This window comes from Hemitrygon akajei, chromosome 27 (assembly GCF_048418815.1).
Source record: "Hemitrygon akajei chromosome 27, sHemAka1.3, whole genome shotgun sequence".
Taxonomy (NCBI): domain Eukaryota; kingdom Metazoa; phylum Chordata; class Chondrichthyes; order Myliobatiformes; family Dasyatidae; genus Hemitrygon; species Hemitrygon akajei.
Window position 1 is genome coordinate 28,956,751 of NC_133150.1, and position 22,484 is coordinate 28,979,234.

Genomic DNA, 22,484 nt, shown 5'->3' on the forward strand with positions numbered 1-22,484 from the left:
AGTGTTGAGTGTGCATCTTCTGGCTTCTGTACTTGGCCATTGATGGTGGTACTGAGAAGAGGGAACGTCCTGAATGCTGTGGGTCCTTCACGAAGGATGCCAACTTCTTGAGGCATCGCCTTTTGAAGATGCTTTTGATGGTGGGGAGGAGCGTGCCTGTGATGCAGCTGGCTGATTTTAATGCAGATGTTCCACATCTTGCATTTGCAGTGAGGCAATTAAATTGCTAATTAAATAAGTTCAGGGGTTAAAATAAAAAAATTAGAGTTTTTGATTTTTGTTAGAAGTTGATTTCATTCATTCATATCCTTTAGGGAACGAAATCTTCTGTAATTACCTAGCCTACGTGAGTTGTCAGGCCTAGGTAGGCAGAGCAGTTGACTTTCAGTTGCCTAATTGAAATTATCCAGCAAGTCAGCTCGTTCTAGGGTACTGGGGTATGGGGGTTAGATTTGGACCATGATATTGACATTGTAGAAAATGGACCTCGTGGAGATGGAAAGTCAGTTCATTTTAACAAGCCGGCTGGTGGCACAGGGCATCAGCGCTGGACTTCGGAAGCGAAGGCTCCCAAGTTCGAACCCAGTCTGCGCCCCCCCCCCCCCAGGTACGCTTTCCATCCGTGCCGGGTTGAGCGTCGAGCTAGCCACTCGGACTCGTAAAAAAACAAGGGTTGAGTCAGGAACGTTCATACCGTGACCCGGTTAATCCGAAAGGACACCAATTCTGACACCACGCGCGAGTCAAGAATGGCTGACCGTCTGGTGCAACAAGCTATGAATGAACTATACTGGTCAAAGAAGGCTTACCCAAACAAATCCTACCTTGCAGCATCAGGTCTAAGGTCCTGCAGGTCACTGTTCGTCAACTACTTATCCAAGTAGCTTTTGGCTATTATAAAGGTCTTTGCTTCTACTACCTGTTATGTAATAAGTGTCAAAACCGAGGGTTGCAAGAGATTTGTCTCAGTTCCCCTTTCGTCCTTTGGTGACGACTTTAAATCAATGTCCCCTGGCTTATACCCCTCCATTAAGGCAAACCTGTTCTTCCTATTTACCCAGGTCTTCTGCAGTTTCATACATCTCAATAAATTCTCCCGTCAGCCATCAGTATTGCAAAGAAAACAATCTAACAGAGCAGTCTTTCCTCTTAGCTACAGTTTTCCTTTTGAGGAAGCATCCTTTTAAGCCTTCTCTGCACCTTGGCAATTGCAAACACATCCTTATTGTAACTGAGAGCTGTATGCAGTACTCATCTGCGGCCCGCCATGTGGGACCTTGTCAATAGCCTTGCTAAAATATATGTAAACTCCATCAAATACATTGCTCCCATTTGACACTCATAAGTTCTTCTTCAAAGAAGCAAACATGTCACTCAGATTTGACCTTCCAAAACAAACCCATTCAGACTGTCCTTGATTAATCTGTGCCTTTCGAAGCGAAGAATTGAAGCATTGTAGTCAGTCTCTTTTGCTTCTTTGAACAGCCTGGGATATATTTCATCTGATCCCAGCAAACCTATCTGTTTTCTCTCCCTAGTTCTCTTTTGCACTGCTAATTCCAACCAATATTTCAAATTTGCTTGCCTTCACTACGACATTAACATGATTTCCCTATTTTGTGAAGATAATCATTAAACATTCCTTCCTTACTTTACCCATATCGAGTCTTTTCACACAGGTAACATTTTTAGTCCCTTTTTGCATCCAAAATGAACATCCAAAATGCTCATAATGACTGTGTTTTTTATTATATGTTAATAATTTAAGATATTTAGCATGATAAAGAAGCTTGTCCTCAGCAATCATTATTTTCCTTATATTCTTATGAAACATCTTTGGATTTTCTCTGACCTGACTTGACATATTTTTTTGCACGCCAATTCAGTGCTTTCTTAAGATTCTCTCCAGTACTTTCTATACTCTTCCAGACATTCTGCTCTTAATTAATCCATCTGTATTAAACTCCCTGTATCTGAAAGCTGCTTCCTTCTTTTTGCTTTGCCTTTCCGTCTGTACACCCTGACATCCAGGTGTTCTAGATTTGGCAGCCCTGCCATCTTTGTTTATGGGAACGTGTTTTTACCCTGAACTCTTTGTCTCTTCTTCTTAATCACTTATATTGCTCCTAGATCTTCCAGTAGATGGATCCAATGCACACATGCAAATTAGTTCTTAAGTTTGAAATGCTCTGCTCTCCACAAATTAGTCTTTCTTGTATTCCAATCTTTCATGCTTTTCAACAATACGAAATCTGTCAGAATTTTCACCACAAGTATTAAATTGCTCTTTAGCTCTTTAATAAATAATCCTTTCACCCAAACGAGAAAATCTGCTGATGCTGGAAATCCAAGCCTGATAAAGGGTCTCTGCCCAAAACAGCGACTGTTTACACTTTTCCATAGATGCTACCTGGCCTGCTGAGTTCCTCCAGCATTTCGAGTGTGTTGCAACCCTTTCCTCCAGCCAGCTTCCTTCCTTTGAACTAAATCCAGAATGGCATTCCTTTTTTTTGGGCCGGCTGTATCCAGATTGTAAGAGTCATGGATTCGCGCAGTGCAGAATAGCCTGTTTGATCCACTGTATTCTCACTGTCTACTAAGTACTTATCTAGACGGATCCTGTTTGCCAGCAATATTTTCCTGAATGCAATTTAACAATTTTGTGCACTCCATCACTTATACTTATTGTTTCCCCCATTAATTTTAGGTTATTAAGGGTAGTTAGGTTATTAAGACTTAATTATGTTGTCAATATATGGATACTTACCAGCATATTGAGAAAGAGGAATCTGAAATAGCATAGCTTGGTAACAATCACTGCAAAGGTGCTCAGGTGATTGAGCGCATGTTTGATGCCTCTAACCCAGGGTGACTCACTGCCATAGATGTCTCCAGCTCCCAGACCTGGTCATAGGAAGCACTTCCTGAACTCTGGCTGACACCTAGTGGTACAATGGTGGGACTGCAGTGCCGTTTATATCCCAACCCTTTTGTTCATGTTGATGTGAGCGGGGTAGTTGCCCTTGAGAACATATTGGCTCTTCTTGAATGGTGAATTTTCAAGATTCTGAGGAAAAGGATTGGTCATGCATTTGCAAGACAGAGTACTATTTGGCTTGGAGAGAATCGTTCTGTATTACCATGCACCCACTGCCTTTCGAAGTGGTAGACTTTATGGGTTTGAGTGGTAATATTGGGAAAACCTTTCCATGTTCCTTTTCATAAAATCTTCACTTTGGATCCCTGAACACTTTATTCTCAATATCCTGTTTAATTTCCCAATGGACAGTTATGGTGTGGTGAGATCAAACATCACTGAAGAAAAAGTCATTGCTTTTCAGTCCTCCTCTGCGCAGAGTACCAACATAGCTATCCTAAATTCACAGATCTATCTCACTGAAGGTGTGATGCTGGAAGCTAATCAGGTGTTTCCTGTCAGCAATGTTGCATCTAACAAGTGTTCGTATTAGCTGCCATCCATAAGCATCATTATTCTAAGCGTACGAGGTGAGAGGAAAGCTCGTAAAAATAGATTAGAAGAGCGTCTGCTGGTATATTAAGTTCAAGTTTAATTGTCACTCAACAAGAATATGGCCAAACAAAACAGCATTCCTCTGGAAACAAGAAACAAACCACAGTACCAACAGTCACATGCAGCACAAGGGACATATACAATGTCATTATGATAGCAGAAAAGCATGCAGTCAGAAAAAAATTACATAGCCCAAGGTTGATAGAGCATGTGATGTTGTCAAGGAGGCATGCTTGTGCAACAACTAGCATGCAGCAGTCCTCATCACACGCAGACAAATGCAATCCAGCTTGTCCTTGCGGTGAGTGAACACTAGAGGGCAGCACAAACAGGAGCGGCGAGCCCCCAACCCGGCGTGGATTCCAGTAATGCCCTTGCGCTCTTCCATACCACCTCTGGCATCTCCGGCCCTGGGCGGCTGCAACATGTGCCCCCGCTGCAGGAGTGCCTGGTCAGCGCAACAGCCAAGCCCCGGCAGTTTCCCTGCCATCAGTGAACCAGACTTGCAGTACAGTCGGCCCTCCTTATCCGCGGATTCCACATGCGCGGATTCAACCAACCGCGGATCGGGAAAACCCGGAAGTTCCCTCTCCAGCACTCATAGTTTGAGCATGTACAGACTATTTTTTCTTGTCATTATTCCCTAAACAATACTGTGTAACAACTATTTACATAGCATTTACATTGTATTAGGTATTATAAGTAATCTAGAAATGACTTAAAAGTACAGGCAGTCCCCGGGTTATGAACGAGTTCGATTCCTGAGTCTGTCTTAAGTCGGAACAGGTGCATCTGGTATTATTTAGCGTCAATTAGTCAAACGTTTTTCTTAGTATATAGTACATATTTTACCTTTCTATGCATATAAAACACTTAAGAAACATACGTATTTCAATAATTAAACCACTGCCTCGCTTAGTAATAATTGCAGCTTTCATTGGGGCAGGGCCTTTCACATGCTCCATTAAAATTGTTCCGATCGTTGACTGACTGTAGCCTAATGCTTTTCCAATGACCAAGAGTGTTTCACCTCTTTCCGATCACTTTATTACTTCCACCTTATTTTCAATCGTGATCGTGATTATTTTCGTGAACAGAAACACTGCGGATTCAGAGCGACGCCTCCGGGTTCTAATGTCCACCGCACTGACATGTTAAATAAAGTCCGGGGTTCCACTGGGTCCTAAAGACCACCGCACTGAGACAGGTTAAATAAGGGACTTGCGCATCCGTGTTTTTTGGTATCCGTGGGGGGTGTCTCAGAACCAATCCCCCGCAGATAAGGAGGGCCGACTGTGTTCCACATCACAGTGTCCAGCAGTGCCTTGCGATCCACAAGAAGAGCATCCAAGGCGACTATCTGACTGGTTTGCTGACCGCGCACAGCCCCTGATGCAGCGAGAACTGCAATACTTGATGTTCTTAATATCCAGCAGTGTCCTGTAATCATAAGAAAGACATAAAGGATGAAGAATTACACCTTTGTTTGGACCCAGAGAGGCTGCTGCGACTGAGTGGGCCGCCATTTTGAAGGGAGCTTCAAAATGAAAAGAGCAGCTGAAGTAAGCATTGGTACTCTGGAGGATGAAACCGGAGAATTGACAAAGGATTGCAGAGGCCCTTACATTATTTTGTTTGGTCTTCATTGTAGAGGACACTGAAACACCCCAATGGCAATAGATGATCAGGGGGCTATTGGGCGACCTATTATTTCAGGATGCAACAAGCAGGCTGGATAAAGGGGAACCAGTCAATGTTCTATATTTGTGTTTTCAGAAGGCATTCAATAAGATGCCATATAGAATATATATGATGAAGAATAGCCTCAGCAACAGGTGATCAATATACGGATCGAGAAAGCTAGCAAACAAGAAAGTATCATCTCGTATATTCTTGTAAGAGAAGGAGTACTTCACCATGAAATAAAAAAGGAAATAACTCAACAAACAACAAACCTAATGACATATTACATTGCCAGCTTACTGCTGATATGCAGAGCCTTGTGTTCTGGGATGGTTTCTTTGGAAGGACATATGCTTTCTCTCTCCCTCTCTTCCTTCTATCCTGTCTTTCTTGTTTTTCCTTTTCTGGACCTTCCTCCAAATTAAATGCAGTACCTAACAGTGCAGTACCTAAAATTTCATACAGCCTTTTACTTTTAGCTATGCCTATAATATTCATTTTCACCCCCACTCTCCCCACTTCCCTCAGTTTTTCTTATATGACAAGCTCTATTCCGATATAAACTGTTATAATAAATTTATGTAACAGCTGGACAGTAACACAAATGCTTCTTAGTGTAATACTTATTAAATAGACCTGGAAGATTCATAGAGATGACATTAAAGAAGTGTTATATCTTTAAGAAGCATTGAATGAGCTTCTTCTCGTTTCATTGGGTAAAGTGAATCCTGATGAGTAATCATCATGGCAATAAAAGCTTTAATCTCCTCGGAAAAATCAAACTTGAGGGGTTGTACAAGGTGAATGGCAGGATGCCGACGAGAAACAGAGGGAGCTTGGGGTCAATGTTGCCACCAAAGTGGATGGGGGCGGGTAAGAAGGCTGATGGCGTGTGGCTTTCATTAGTATTGGGGTAGGGGGATGGAGTTCAGGAGCTGAGAAGTAATGTTGCAGCTCTACAAGATTCTGGCGAGGCCACACTTAAAGTACTGTGTTCAGTTCTGGTCACCTCATGATAGGAAGGATGTAGAAGCTTTAGAGAGGGTGCCGAGGAGATTAGAGTCATGTCTGATGAGGAAAGGTTAAGTGAGGGAGGGTTTTTTGGAACAAGGGAAGATGAGAAGCAACTTGATGGACGTGTATAAGATTATGAAAGGTATACATAGAGTGGACAGCCAACACCTTTGTCCCAGAGTGTCAATGGCCAATACCAGAGGACATCTATTAAGGTAAGAGGAGGAAAGTTTACTGGAGGTTTCAGAGGTAGGATTTAACAGAGTGGTGGCTCTGCCAGGGGTGGTACTAGAGCTGATAGAAGTACATTTAAGAGAGTCTTAGATAAGGAAATGGAGGGTTCACGCTGTGCAGGAGGGAAGGATTATACGGGTTATATGGGTTGGTACAACCATAGGTTGTACTGTTCTGTGTTCTATATACATTCTGTACCTACCTTCAGCCAGTTAGTTCTCCAGTAACAGCTTTTGCAGAATCTGTATAGGATGCTGTGCTTTCTGTGCTTGTACCCGGTCTCCTCATGTGGGATCTTAGTAGAATGTTCTCAAGTGATATATCTGTTATTTGGACCTACATGGAAAATTACTTTTCCCACCTTTTAGTGATGGTAGGTCTCTAGCCTCTAGGAGGAGATAAAGTCCAAAACCATTGTCAGATACACTTATTTTCCATGTTTTTTCTGTTGTTTCTCTCCTTCGCATGTCACACATGTCCTGTGAACCACCTTTCGCCGTTAGCTGAATCTGGTCTCAAATGTCACGCTTTCCAAGAGTACGTCAGACATTTTCCCGGAAAGTTTACCTCACACGCCAACCTCAGCTGCCACGCCAATCACCCCCATAAGGCAAGGGCCCTCGGTAATCAGCTCACCAAGTTTACACAATATGGGAGCCATTAGACGGCGGCATTCTGATAAGTACTGCATGCCGATATCTTCAGGTAAGAGGCTTTCATACTTCACTTTCGTGTTAGGAAAACAGAAAATGCTGGAAATAGTCAACGGGTCATGAAGCATTTGTATATAAAAAAAAAGGAACAGAGTTAATGTGTCTGATACCTGAACTGGGTCTTTTGTTGCAATTGAAGAGACTAATTGACTCATCATGCTGATCAGTAATGCCAGCATCCTATTCTTTCTCATGACCCTTCAGATCTACCTCCTTCTCAACATCAAATGTAACTGAATGTCCCAAGCCTGAAAGGTACAGGATAAAGTTTTTAAAAAAACATCAAAAGTAAATGTATATATAAACATATATATATGTGTGTGTTATCATATACAACCTTGAGATTTTTTCTTGCGGGCATACTCAGTAAATCCAATAATCATAATAGAATCAATGAAAGACCACACCCAACAGGGCAGACAACCAGAGTGCAAAAGACAGCAAGCAGTGCAAATATTAAAAAAAAAGAAATAATAATAGTAATTAAATAAGCAATCAATATCAGGAACAAGAGATGAAGAGTCTTTGAAAGTAAGTCCACAGGCTTTGGGAATAATTGAGTGACGGGGCGAGTGAAGTTATCCCCTCTGGTTCAAAGCCTGATGGCTGAGGGGTAATAACTCCTCACATTTCTCACATTTTCTCTGGTAAATGATCACTGCAATCAATAGCCTGTAACTTTCCCTTTCGAAGTTGAGTTTTTGAACCACCAGTACGACCTGGCATTTTTGCGGTGTGAACTGAAATCTCATTGGTGCAGGATGGTTGCAGCGTGGCGTGTACAGACTGAATTGAGGCGCTGGGACCCGGGCCCGAGGGTGGGAAATGAGACAATATTTGGCTGCTGGAGCGGACTTGGAGGCGATTCGAAGTGGCAGATCCGAGGCGGTGGGGCCCAGTTCCAGGAGTGAAAATCATGCCAATGTTTGACAGATTTGAGCAGGCGCTAGATTGGAATGGTTGGGCTCAGGCTGAAAGAAGGTGGCAGGGCCCAGACCCAAATGCGCATCGAAGTGGCAGGGCCTGCATCCAAGAGCGAGGAACGACTCGCTGTTTGGCTGAATTAAGCACTGGGCCAGATTGAAGAGATCAGGATGGCAGGGCCCAAGGGAAAAAAGAGCTAATGTTCAGCTCACTGCTCGGTGAGATTTACTCATCTCTGTGCTGAACTGAGTCTCTGGCCTGCATCTGACGGGCTCCTGGATTGGCTGTGACCAACCTTGTAGCTGTGAGCGCACTTTCATGAACTTCAGTTCTGAACGTTATTTGATTACTTTCATTGTCTGCATGATTTTGTTTCTGCACATTGGGTGTCTGATGGTCTTTTTAAATGGGTTTATTTGCTTTGTGGCTGCCTATAAGGAGACAAATCTCAGGGTTGTATATAGAACACATACGTTGACAATAAATGTACTTTGAACTTCTTTACCCCTCTTCCTGATGGCAGCAACAAGGAGAGAATATGACTGGGCAGTGGTGATAGACACTGCTTTCATGCAACAACACTCGATGTAGATGTTGGACCACTGGCCCATGTTCAGTTACTATTTGAGGAAGAAGTTCTCAGTCCAGCACTTTACAAATATAGGAAATGAGTTAGCAGCCAGCAGTCCTAATCTCAATACTATCCATTTGGCCCAGCAGTAGCAAAGTTCAACCATGTCAAGATGGCGCCTTCACTCCCCTCTTCCTCACTTATGAAAGAGTAGTTTGCAGGGTGAAGAACTGGGCTAGTTCCAGGATAAAAAGCCCTATGTCTGAGCTCATGAATACTGCATGCTGTACTTAGGACCAAAATGTTCCTGAATTATTGATGGGTATACATTTAATTGTTGGTTTTTAAAGATGATGTTTCATTGCTGTTAAGTGTTATTGAAGCTGACACACATTCCAGGATAAAAATGACACACGGACTTCCTCACCATCTCCAAACCTGATTCTCACAAAAGCAGGGGCCACTTTGGGAAGACAATGTGGCTGAGAAACTGCTCATGCCATTAAAGAGTTCACTAGGGGTTTCTATGGCCTTGGCTACTGCTGGATGTGTAGCACATTACAGTTTGTTTTGTGCTGTGCCTTGGACGATAGGCGGAAGCTGGCACTTGGAGTTTTCAGGAAAGGCTGATGATAAAAAGAAGACCAGAACCCAAGGATTGAAAAAGTCCCTAGAAATAATGTCTGTACCCAAAAGAGCAGAACTTATATTTGGAGCATGAAGAGTGGTGGCTGGGTGGTGTACACAGAGCAGAGCCTTGCAGGAGATCTGACCAGTGGTGTAGAGAGTGCATTGTTCTTGCACAGACACCACACTAGCTGGGTGGAGATCAGGGCTGGAGTCAAGAGATACAGGCCTCAATGAGGGGTGCAGGGTGCAATTATTGAGCATACATTGTGAGGAAAGACCATTGAAAACTTGAATCTCTCTCTAAGTGGCCGAAGCAGCAGGTTATGAATACATGACTGTTCTGAACATGACCAATGATGGCGATTAAGAGGAGTTCTTTTGTGATGAACACAAAAGGGGCACCAAATTGTTAAAGGTATTTTGTGTGTGAATTGCTGTTGTCCTAGTTGTGGGTTAGCCTGTTAAACTAACTGGATCTAAAAAAAAGCCCATGTGTTTTCCCGGTGTTCATGATGAATTCACCCTTCTCAGGGTTCCAGCCAGGTACAGGCATCGATTATAATTGACATTTCGATTGGTTAGTCCTCTTCCAACAAGGTGGGACAGCAGAAACCTGATTGGATGAGGACTAACCAATCAGGAGGGACAGACTACGAGTTATAAATATCAGCGGACCCAACGTGCCCTGGCATCGTCCCTGAAGAAGATGGCAGAGTTTGTCATCAAAATGTCGGTTGTAATCAATATTTGTACCTGGCTGGAAGCCCGAGAACAGTTTATTCATAACTGGATCTAAATTTTCTTTCAGTTGTGTTATCTATCAGGTGGAGGTTTTGCGGGAGAAATTTATCCAAGTGATAACGGTGTCAGTAATGGCCATTGGTTGCATTGGTTGTTGGGTCATATTTTTGAATTCCCATGGCTCCCAAATGAGATGCAATGAGTGGAAGATACAGTCAGTACACACATACACATTTACCATCAGTGACTGAAATCAAACTTCTCCTATATCATGTGCAGGTGTGGGATGTTCCCATCTAAAGCTGCCCTGGGTGTCATATCTGCTTTCTGGCTGAATAGAAATTTGGAAAGAAACAGCAAACTCCTCCCTTCTGTTCAATAAAGCCTACACTCCGCCATCTTGTCTCGTTCCACCTCTAGGGACAGTAGGGGATCAGCTTGCAAGGGAATCCAGATGTTGCAGCCCTCGAGTAGACTGAGGTAGATATTTACAATTGACGCATGTGCATAATTTCTGCTGTTTTCCAGAGCTTGCCCAGAATCATGAATTTTACAAGAATGCTGATGTTCGGCCACCCTTTACATATGCGTCCCTCATCAGACAGGTAAGTGAGCACCTCCTTGCCCTGAAGCTGAGCAGTGACTTCAGGTCTGAATGATTTGTAGCTCCCGAAGGAATTGTGAATGATTAACTCAAGTCTGTCTACTAATGGACTACCATGCCCAGTGCCATCATATCCTGCCCATTCACCTTGCCCTATCCTGGTGTGAGTCATTCGTTATCCCCCCTGCCCCCCCCACTTCATTCTGGACATAGAGTCATAGAGCACCACAACACCGAAACAGGCCGCTCGGCCCACCTAGTCCCTGCCGAACCGTTACTCTGCTGAGTCCCATCATCCCCCACACCTGGACTATAGCTCTCCACAAAGCTCCCACCCATTCCCTAAACATCTTTTTCTTAAATGGTAAAATTGAACCCACATCCGCCACTTCCGCCGACAGCTCGTTCCACAGTCTCTCCACCGTCTGAGTGACGAAGCTTCTCCTCATGTTCCCCTTAAACATTTCACATTTCACCCATTACCTATGCCCTCTAGTTCTAGTCTCACCCAACCTCAGTGGAAAATGCCCCTCTTACCTCTTATCAAATCTTCCCTCATTCTCCAGTGCTCCAGGGAATAAAGTTCTAACCTACTCAACCTTTCCCTTAACTCCAGGTCTTCTAGACACGGCAACATACATTCCTGTTCTGATCCAGTTTGTCCAGTCTGATCTCACTGGCTAGGTGCCATCTCACTCCCTGCTAGATGATCTTATCCATTCCATGCTGTTCAGTTCAAATTGCTCCTGTTCCCTCCCACCTATCCCATTCCACTTATTCCCACTGTTCGTCCTATTCTACCCCTTTAATCCCTTCTGTTAACGCCGGCTTTTATTTCCTGTAGGCAATCTTGGAAGCTCCAGACAGACAGTTGACACTCAATGAAATTTATAATTGGTTTACAAGAATGTTTGCATACTTCCGGAGAAACACAGCCACGTGGAAGGTGAGTGTTACAAAAGGCACAGTCCCTTACATGTTCAAAATTAAGCAGAGTTTCTGTTAGCTAAGAATATTTGGAAATCAGAAATAAAATAGTTTGATTCAAAAGTAATCGGTGAGCAAGCAGTGACATTATGGAGGAAGATGGTGGAAGCAGTTAATGTTCATTCAGACAAATCTAAATTAAAGAGTAAGTGGTATTTTGGGAAAGTATTTATTTTGTTATTTTGAGATACAGCTTGGTAACAGGCTCTTCCAGACCAAAGAGCATGTGCTGCCCAGTTACATCTATGTGACCGATTAACTTGCTCGCCGGTACATCTTCGGAACGTGGGTGGAAACCGGAGCACCTGGAGGAAACCCTCACTGTCACACAAACTCCCTACAGACAGCAGCAGAACTGAACTCGGACCGCTGTGGGTTGAACCCAGCAGCATCTATAGAGGGGAATAAACTGTCGATGTTTTGAGTCGAGACACTTCATCAGCGTTTATTTTGGCTCTGAGGGAGGGGCATCTTTCACGATGTCATACTTCCTTACGTGCAGCTGCAAATTATTCAGTCATTGACCTGTTTTTTTGCAAATGTCACTATAGAGCTAAAGTGGGAATGTGGCATAAACTCACAACATTGCTTGGCATTATGAGTAATGCAAATCAGATACTGAGATGCATTAAAAGATCAGGACTATGCTGAGATACAGAGGTAATCTTGCAACTTCATTAATCACTTGCATGACCACACTTAAAGTACAGTATAACAGTACAAAATTATAGCTGATAAGACAGTCAAAACAACTGGAGGAATAAATAGATTGGTGATGCTGTAGATTGGGTGCATGCTTATGAAAAATAGGCATGAAGGTGATAGTATTGATGTCTTAGAGATTCTAAAGGAGGTGGATAATGTTAGCTCTGTCAGCCTTGTTCTAAACAGCATGGCCATGGTAATGGGTAATGCCCTGCTCTTCAAAGAAACTAAGTTCAAAACAAGCTAATATTAAAGTGTGCGGATAATCAAACATGGAGCAGGAATTCTTGAGGAGATGGTCAAAGAATTTAGTGTTGTCTTATTGAAATACAAATTGGATAGATTTCTCGCAGATTAGAATATTCAAAAACTGAATTATTTCCAAGTTATCTCACAGTTGGACCTTTCAAGAACCTTTGGAGAAAAGAATCTCTCATGTACTGCTGACCATTGCAAGCCCAGCCCGTAAAAGCTTTTGCTACCAACTAAGCCACAGCTCCTGACAGTGCTAGTTCTGATAAAGGTAGGGATGAAGGATGGAGGGGATAAGGAAGGAAGACAAGGATTGGGTTGGTGAGGGCGGCAGATAATGGGGGTTACAAAAGAAGAGTCTGGAGTAGTGGAGAACTGGAATTGAAGTTGGTTTGTTGGATTTGGGTTACTAATATCACATACAGTGGAAGTTTGCCTTGCATATATTGTTCATACAGATCAGATAATCAGGGAGCACACTGAGGTGGCACAAGGTAAAACAATAACAATGCAGAATGAAGTGTAACAGTTAAAGAGAAAAATGTAATGCAGGTAGAGAGCAAAGTGCAAGATCATAACGAGGTAGAATGTGAGGGCAAGGGTCCTACTTATCCTTTGAAGGAGCTATTTAATAGTCCGATAAAAGTGGGGTGAAAACGGTCCTTGAGCCTGGTGCTACATGCTTTTAGGCTTTTGTATCTTCAGCTCATTGGGACAGGGGAGAAGAGAGAATGTTGGGATTGGCAGGGTCTTTGATTATGTTGGCTGATTTACTGAGACTGTGCGAAGTATAGACAGAGTCCGTAAAATGGAGATTGGTTTCCAAGACGTGCTGATGTGTGACTATCACTCCCTACAGTTTCTTGTGGTCATGGGCTGACCAGTAGCCATAGTTAACCATTATGTATCCAGGTCGGATGACTTCTGTGTGGTAGCAACGGAAATTGGTAAGGGTTGATGGGGACATGTCAGATTTCTTTCGATTCCTGAGGAAATAGAGGTGGTGGTGAGCTTTCTTGGTTGTGAAGTGCAGGAGGGTGAACCAAGACAGGCGATTGTTGATGTTCATTCCTAGGAAGCTGAATCTTTCAACCCTCTCGCTCTCAACACCATTGATATAGAGAGTGTGCCACCTTCCCCTTTCTGAGGTCAAGTAACAAGCAGGAAGGAGGGAAAGAATGAGGACTGTGGAGAAGCAACAGCAAGTACTGGTCCTTTAGTTTTGAAATACAATGTTGTCAGCCCTAATGGAAGGTGGATTTGACTATGTGTGTGTACGGATGCAGGCAATGGAATACTATCCTCACTGGTCCAGAGGAATCCATCATCAGAGCCAGCTCCATCATGGATACTAGCCACCCCAGCATCCAGGACACCTTCAAAAGGTGATGCCTCAAAAAGGCGGCATCCATCATTAAGGACCCCTATCACTCGGGACATGCCCTCTTCTCATTGCTACCATCAAGGAGGAGATTCAGGAGCCTGAAGGCACACACTCATGTTTCAGGAACCGCTTCTTCCCCTCCGCCATCAGATTTCTGAATGGACAATGAGCCTATGAACACTTACTCAGTAATTTCCCTTCTTTTTTTGCACTACTTATATATTTTATTTTTTACAGTATATTTACTGTTTTATTGTAATTTATAGTCTTTATTACTATGTATTTGTAATGTACTCCTGCCGCAAAACAACAAATTTCACAACACATGCCAACAATATTAAACCAGATTCTGGTTCCAATTCTGAACCCTTGTCCTGGGGCTGGTAGTTTTGATGGGCATTGAGATCCTCAGGGCTTTATTGCTGGTAGCACATCTAAGTTTGATGCACATGGGGTTCTGAGAATACCACCTTCCATTCCACCACACACCAAGCGTCTCCTTCACTATCTCAAGGCACAATCTGCCAGTTCTACAGTTCTACAATCAGGCCTTTCTCAACCCCAAAGACTGGAATGAAAACAAGTCATCCTCTATCCTGAGGGACTACTGAAAATGGGAGAAGCAGCATTCCGATGGCAGATACACTTGTCATCGATAATATAATTGAGAAGATGTACAGGAGTGTTTCCATGAGATTTTACTGAAGGATCAACCATCATAGTGCAGGGACTCATCAATACTGGAAAGGATAGGAGAGAGGAAAATGATGGATGAACCAAGATTAAACGTAACTCTATGGGACCATAAGACATTGAAGACAAATTAGATCATTCAGCCTATTGAGTCTACTCTGCCATTCAATTATGTTTGATTTATTTTTCTCCCAACCCCGTTCTCTTGCCTTCTCCCTGTAAGCTTTGACACCCTAGCTAATCAGGAACCTATCACGCTCTGCTTAAATGTACCCATAAACTCAGCCCTCTGTTACTATGAATTACACAAGTTCACCACATTTGGCATAAAGAAATTCCCCTTTATCTCCATTCCAAAGGGACGTCCTTCTATTCTCAGGGTGTGCCTTCTGGTCCTAGACTTGCTAACTACTAGTAACATCCTCTCCATCTCCTTTTGATCTAGGCCTTTCAATATTTAATAGGTTTCAATAAGATCCCCTCTCATTCTTCTAAGCTCCTGTGAGTACAGACTCAGAGCCATCCAATGCTCCTCATACATTAACCTTTCCATTCCTGCGATCATTTTCATAAACCTTTCTAGACCCTCTCCAATGCCAGTACATGCCTTCTTAGATATGGGCCCAAAACTTTTCACAATACTCCAAGTGCAGTCTGACCAATGCCTTATGAAGCCTCTGCATTACATTATTGCTCTTATATTCTGGTCCTCTAGAACTAGACGGTGGGTGAAGTCACCCAGATTTGAATTTCAATGACCATCGTTCAAACAAGAGATAGCAATAAAAGATGCTTCTCCCCCAGAAGCTAAGAGGAATTAGTTTAAAAGTAAATTATTATTCTTGCAGTCCACAAGTGTGACCTTTGTATTCAGATGAGGATTGTTAACGAATATTTGGTTTTAGACCACTTCAGCCTTCTGTACTATTGTTGGAGTGTATGTGTGAGAAACAGAATGTCTGCATCTGTATACCTTACCTGAGTGAGGCAGAGTTGGGCTCAGTGATGATTTTGAGCACAGACTCCTTCCATTCCATGCTCAGTGATCAGATCCCTGGGGCTGTCACACAACATAGGAGAGGTATCAAATGTCTGTTGACCTCAGACCCTTGGTCAAAGGCTGAACATCAAGTTGCAAAGCAAGTTAAAGGGTATGTTCTTTTTAAAAAAACTGTGTTTGTTTTATTTTAAAGCAAGAGAAAAAAAATGAAAGGCATAGTGAGCAGTCATTAAATCAAGAAGAGGAAGAAAATTTTCTAGCTGTGCGTAGATTTGCAATTGCTTTATAATGTGGCACTGTGACTATCAGGCCAAGTTAATTTAAACTTATCCCTGTGTGATTAAACAGCCTTGAGAGATTTGGTGTGGCTGCTTCAATCAGAGGTTCGTGTGTGTCAGTCACGCCAGCACATAAACAAATGTTTTAATGTGATTATTAGCAAGTCATTGAGCGTCCTATTTATCTCGCTTTTGCACTGGGAATTTTTTTTTTGTCTGCCTTCAACACAGGAGGCAGTGACATTTGAAACAAGCTGAGTAGCTTCAGAGACAGAAACCAAGGGCTTTATCTTTGAAATAGCTAAGTAGAGCATCATTGGAACTTCATTAAAAATTCACACTTACAACTACACAGCCGCAATCAGACTAACCCAGTCCCAGGAAATCTCATTCGTTTACGGAGAGAAGATGTGCTTCAGAGCAGGCAAGTGGAGCAAGATGGAAGGCAGAAATGTGGGGTGATCAGTCACGGAAGAAACACTAAAACAGTGCCGACTTCACCAAAACCTACCCAAAGCTGTCGTCCTTCAAACAGTCCATTTACTGATCTACTTTCGGGAAGAATAGCATTATCTTAAATCCTGAAGTCGGATCTAAACCCAAGTCATCAACTGTCTATTCACTCGCATTGATGTTGCTTGACCTGCTGAGTTCCTCCAGCGTTTTGTATGTGCTGCTCCTTACAATTTGTGATTTAAACCATAACCTGTGTGTAAATCTGGCACAGTGGAGCCAGTAAGTAAGCGCTGACTCAGAATGCCTTCTACCAACAGTAACCCAGCGAGAATCTCTACCTTCAGGAACTGTACCTCAAAGAACTGTGCCTGAGGGAGAGTCATACCATCCAGGAATAGTTCAGGACTCAGAGGCTGGCGCAGCATGGTAGCAGAGCGGTTAGCACCGATCCTTTACGGAGCTGCAAGGTCAGGCTTTGATTCCCACTTCTGTCTTTAACGAGTTTGCACATTCTCCCTGTGACCGCGTGGGTTTGCTCCGGGAGCTCCAGTTTTCTCTCATTTTCCAAAAACACAGTTAGGGTTAGTGAGTTGTGAATATGCCATGTTGGTGCCGGAAGCGTGGCGACACTTGCAAACTGCCCAGCACAATCTTCACGAGCTTGACTTGATGCCAACAATGCACCTTACTGTATGCTTGAATGTACCTGTGACAAATAAAGCTAATCTCTAATCTTTAAAGACTGGAGCCAAGTTAGAGCGATTATCTTCAGGAACTTTACCCCAGGGAGAGTCAGCAACTCAGGAACGGTATCCCAGGGAGAGTTATTATCCTCAGGAACTATACCCCAGGGAGAGTTAGCACTTCAGGAACTTTTCCCCAAGGAGAATCATTATCCTCAGGAACTGTACCCCAGGGAGAATCAATATCTTCAGGAACTGTACCCCAGGGAGAATCATTATCCTCAGGAACTGTACCCCAGGGAGAATCAATATCTTCAGGAACTGTACCCCAGGGAGAATCATTATCCTCGGGAACTGTACCCCAGGGAGAATCAATATCTTCAGGAACTGTACCCCAGGGAGAATCATTATCCTCAGGAACTGTACCCCAGGGAGAATCAATATCTTCAGGAACTGTATCCCAGGGAGAGTTATTACCTTCAGGAACTGTACCCCAGGGAGAATCATTATCTTCAGGAACTGTACCCCAGGGAGAATCATTATCTTCAGGAACTGTATCCCAGGGAGAATCATTACCTTCAGGAACTGTATCCCAGGGAGAGTCATTACCTTCAGGAACTGTACCCCAGGGAGAATCATTACCTTCAGGAACTGTATCCCAGGGAGAGTCAGCACCTCAGGAACTGTACCCCAGGGAGAGTCAGCACCTCAGGAACTGTGCCTCAGAGAGAGTCAGCACCTCAGGAACTGTACCCCAGGGAGAGTCAGCACCTCAGGAACTGTGCCTCAGAGAGAGTCAGTACCTCAGGAACTGTGCCTCAGAGAGAGTCAGCACCTCAGGAACTGTGCCTCAGAGAGAGTCAGTACCTCAGGAACTGTACCCCAGGGAGAGTCAGCACCTCAGGAACTGTGCCTCAGAGAGAGTCAGTACCTTCAGGAACTGTACCCCAGGGAGAGTCAGCACCTCAGGAACTGTACCCCAGGGAGAGTCAGCACCTCAGGAACTGTGCCTCAGAGAGAGTCAGCACCTCAGGAACTGACACCTGGTATAGTTTTGCCCCTTTGGCAGAATTTTATAGTTGAGCAGTCATTTCATAGTTACTAATACCGATGGTAGATTTTTAATTCCAGACTAAATTAATTACCTGAATTTGCACTCCCAAACTGGTATGAAGCAATGAAAAACTCATTAATAGCAAATGCCCCCAGATAATAATACAATAAGTGATCTAGATTGTCCCTGGGAAACTACAGGATCACAAAGTCACTCTGGTAGAAGCAGAAACTGAAGTGACCAAAGGGAAAGGTTGAACAGGTTAGAGTTTTAATCCTTGGAGCGTAGGACAATGAGGGTAGCGTAGATATGGGGTGTATAAAATTAGAGCTATATAAAATTATGACTTATATAGATAGGGTAAATGCGAGCAGACTTTTTCCATTCGAGGCTGGGTGAAAATAGAGGTCATTGGTTAAGGCTGAAAGGGAAACTGTTTAAAGAGAACATGACGGGGGCCTTCTTCACTCAAAGGGTGGTGAGAGTGAGCAATGCGCTGCCAGTAAAAGTGGTGGACGTGGGATCGATTTCAAAATGTGAGAGAAAATTGGATGTACATGGATGGGAGGGGTATGGAGAGCTATGTTCCAGGTGCAGTTTGTTGGGAGTAAGCTGAACAATAATTTGGCATGGATAGATGGGCCAAAGGACCTGGTTCTCTGCTGAGGTGCTCTGTGACTCTTTGACTGTAACTATAGGGCAGATGCTGGAAATTCGAAATGTGGAAAATCTAACGTGCTCTTATATGTGAAACTTCATGCTGAATCTGGAGGGGTGCAAAAGTGCCCAGTAAGAAGGTGAGGCAAGCCCCATCAAATGTCTATTTGCTAGTATAGGAGGCTGAAGACAGAGACAATGGGAGTGCGACTGAATTAAGATGACAATAGCTTTCAGATACTCCTCTGGATCAAATACCGGTATTCCGCAAGGCATTGGTGAGGCCAGACTTGGAGTATAGTTTGCGGTGTTGATCACCCTGTCATAGGGAGGACATCTTTAAGCCAGGAAGAGTGCACAGAACAACAGCCAGTCTGGTGGAGGAATTCAGTGAGCTGAGCAGCATGTACGAGAGGAAAGGAGTTGTCAATGTTTCATTCGGAACCCTGCATCAGGATTACCTCTAAGAATGCAAAGGTTTGTGAGAACATTGCCAGGACTTAAGGGCTTGAGTAACAGGGAAAGGTTGGGCAGGCTTGGCCTTTATTTCTTGGAACACAGGAGACTGATGAGTGACCGTATCATCATCATTATGTACCGTTTCATATGATATAGGTGATCGTGGTCTCATGACCACGATTGTTCTTGGCAAATTGTCTTTGAGAAGAGGTTTGCCATTGCCTTCTTCTGGGCAGGGGACCCCAGCTGTTATCAATACTCTTCAGAGATTATGCCTGGCGTCAGTGGTCGCATAACAGGGATTTGTGATCTGCACCGGCTGTTCGTATGACCATCCACCACCTGCTCCCATGGCTTCACTTGACAGGGGTTGGGGGGGCCACTAAGTAAGTGCTACATCTTGCCTGAGGATGACCTGCAGGCTAGCGGAGGGAAGAAATTCCTTACACCTCCATTGGTGGAGATGTGTCCCCTTAGAGAGGATGGGTGACCTTACAGAGGTGTATAAAATCGTAAAGTTCATCCATAAGGGAATGCACACAAACTTCACCCCAAGGAATAGGAACCAAAAACCAAAGAGGGCAAAGGTTTAAGGTGAGAAGGAAAGGATTTAAAAGGATCCTGAGTGGCACCTTCTTCACACAGACAGTGGTGCATGTATGGAATGAGCTACCAGAGAAAGTAGCAGAGACAGGGACAATAACAGCACATAAGCATCAGCTATACAGATAGGAAAGTTTTAGAGCAGGTGTTCCCAATCTGGGATTCACAGATCCCTTGTTAATGGTAGGGGTAGATGGCATTAAAAGGATGGAACACCTAGCTTAGAGGGATACAGCAGATGCAGGCAAATAGGACTAGCTCAACAGGCACATTAGAGTCGGGCATGGTAGAGTTGAGCTATGGCTGTATAACTCCATGACTCTAAGGCAATCATCCAATCCGTGTTTAGTCTTCTCAACCTGGGGGACACCACCCTATGAGTACTGCACTCAATAGTACATTGTGTCATCTTACACATCAGAGCCTGGTGAAATGATATGGAAGAGTCACCACCAAGGGACCAGCTACATTAGGAGGGCATTTGGGAGGACAAGAGCAGCAGGCATTGGGTCATCACTCCCTCCAGGATCCCATTCAAATTATACAGCAGACTCAGAAACAGGAAACCTATTGCACTCTCATTATCATCAGATCAAAATCTGTTGACTCCCTTCCTAACGACACTTGGAAACGCTTTTTCCCCATGCATGGCAACAGTTCAAGAAGGCAAAGCACCCTTATCCTTCAAGGGCATTTTTGTCCGGAGATTAAATGCTTGTCAAAGCAGTGTCATCCACATCTTGCTAATGAATAAAAGAATAACATTGGAGGAGGGGTGAAATGATGATGATGGAGAAATTTGTCAAACAATAAGTTAAACTGATAATGGGAATTGTAACAGGAGGAAAAAATAATAAAATGTATTCAGAAAAATCTGAATTAAAATGATCAAAGTCAAGACTCAATTTTCTGTGAAGGTTATGAGTCCTAATTATTGAGGAAGAGAAGCTGGGCCTCTTTCTTTTTTCCAACCAATTTCCTCAAAGCTTTAATTTTAATTTTTTTTTGTTTCACGTGTTTTATTTGTATTGTCTTTGGCGGTTGACCTTTCAAATTGCTGCTAATGTTTTAACAGAATGAATAAATCTTCCATCATGAATTGGAAATGCAAATATAAATACAGGCCTTTATCTGAAATTGGGGTCATTCTAATTTGCAAAGTTGAAGAGAGCTGCTCTTAATGTGCGCCACTGTTACAGTGTTCATAATTATCCAGTTAGACGGTGGAAAGGAAGATCGGTGGGTGTTGAGACAGAGTGGGAGAAGTGGATGGTGAGGGGAGGGAGAGAGAAAGATTGAGAGAGTGGCATACACACACACACACACACACACACATGAAGAAGGAAAGACAAAATATGGTTTCAGTCAAGAAAACTGCATGCATTTCTTAAAATGTAAAATTATATTTGTTATTATAACAGACAAATTTAAAACAATAATGCGTCAGTCACAATACAAGGATTCTGAGGCAATTTATTTGTCTTTGGGAGAATTGTATCCAGATTTTATTAAGTCCTTTTCTTTTACAAGGAGTATTTGCAGATAAAAGCTGTATAATAATCTGCGGCTGGAAGACACATCATTTGTTTCACACTCAGCGTTGGTTTAACTCTTTGTCTGCTGGTGAAGAATGATAAGCATGTTGTCTAAAATCAGTTTTGATCTGCCGTCTCCCTATTTTGCCGCCATACTCTTTCTTCCTCCCAGTATGCTGAATGGCTTGGCAGTGACTGGTTTGGGTAGGATCTCAAATGGTCCAGCCGTATTTACCTTGGTTGTGTTGGAATATTGGAATATTGGCATTGACTTTAACTGTAGCTGGACATTGGTTTAGTTGGTGATGGTGTCTGCAACAGACTAATAGGAAGGAGGTTGAACTGCTTGCACATGAATGCTTGCATCTTATATATATATATATATATATATATACACACACACATATATATGTATATAGGGGAGTTGGGCTCATGTGCACTTTTGTGCGTGTCTGCCTGTGCACACATACAAGTGTGAATACTTCATATCAAATAACAAGAAAAGATCCCTGGCACACACATTCTGTTCAAAACAAACCTCCCCAGCGTTTACAACATTTCTGAATGATCAAGTAGGGATGAGAGAGGATGGCTTCTACTGATGAGAATAGAGCATGTGTCTTGAGTTAAGGATACACCTTTTCAGAGCTCAGAAATTTTTCAGTGTTCTCCTTACCTGCATTCACGGTACATGCCATCTCCATATAGTTATATCACCCATCAGGACACCTTTAAGGCTCCCCATTTTTTCATGATAATACCCCTTCCAGTTCCCCTCCACCACCACCCTCCTATATCTGACAGAACTGCTACTCATCCTTTAATGATTTCCCCTCCTCCCACTTTCTCTGGACCAAAGCTGTAGCCATGAGCATTCGCATAGGTCTCAGCTATGCCTGCCTCTTCACTGGACCCATGAAGCAACCCATATTCCAAGCCTACAGTAGTAACCCTCTCCAGCTCTTTCTCTGACAACTGCATTGGAGCTGCTTCCTGCACCCAAATGGAGCTCATCGATTTTGTCAAATTCACCACCAACTTCCACCCTGCCCTCAAACCTACCTGGTCCATCTCCAACTCCTTTCTCCCCTT

General features: G+C 43.3%; 1 protein-coding gene across 2 annotated transcripts in view; it reads left to right on the forward strand.

Annotated features, from left to right (window-relative positions):
- The window catches only part of foxp4 (forkhead box P4), a 395,709-nt gene that overhangs the window by 354,798 nt on the left and 18,427 nt on the right, over positions 1 to 22,484 (forward strand). For both annotated transcript variants that reach the window (XM_073030525.1, XM_073030526.1), the window contains exons 11-13: positions 6,967 to 7,168; positions 10,571 to 10,647; positions 11,491 to 11,592. In XM_073030525.1, coding sequence (XP_072886626.1) covers positions 6,967 to 7,168; positions 10,571 to 10,647; positions 11,491 to 11,592 — 381 coding nt within the window. The remainder of the gene's footprint in view (positions 1 to 6,966; positions 7,169 to 10,570; positions 10,648 to 11,490; positions 11,593 to 22,484) is intronic.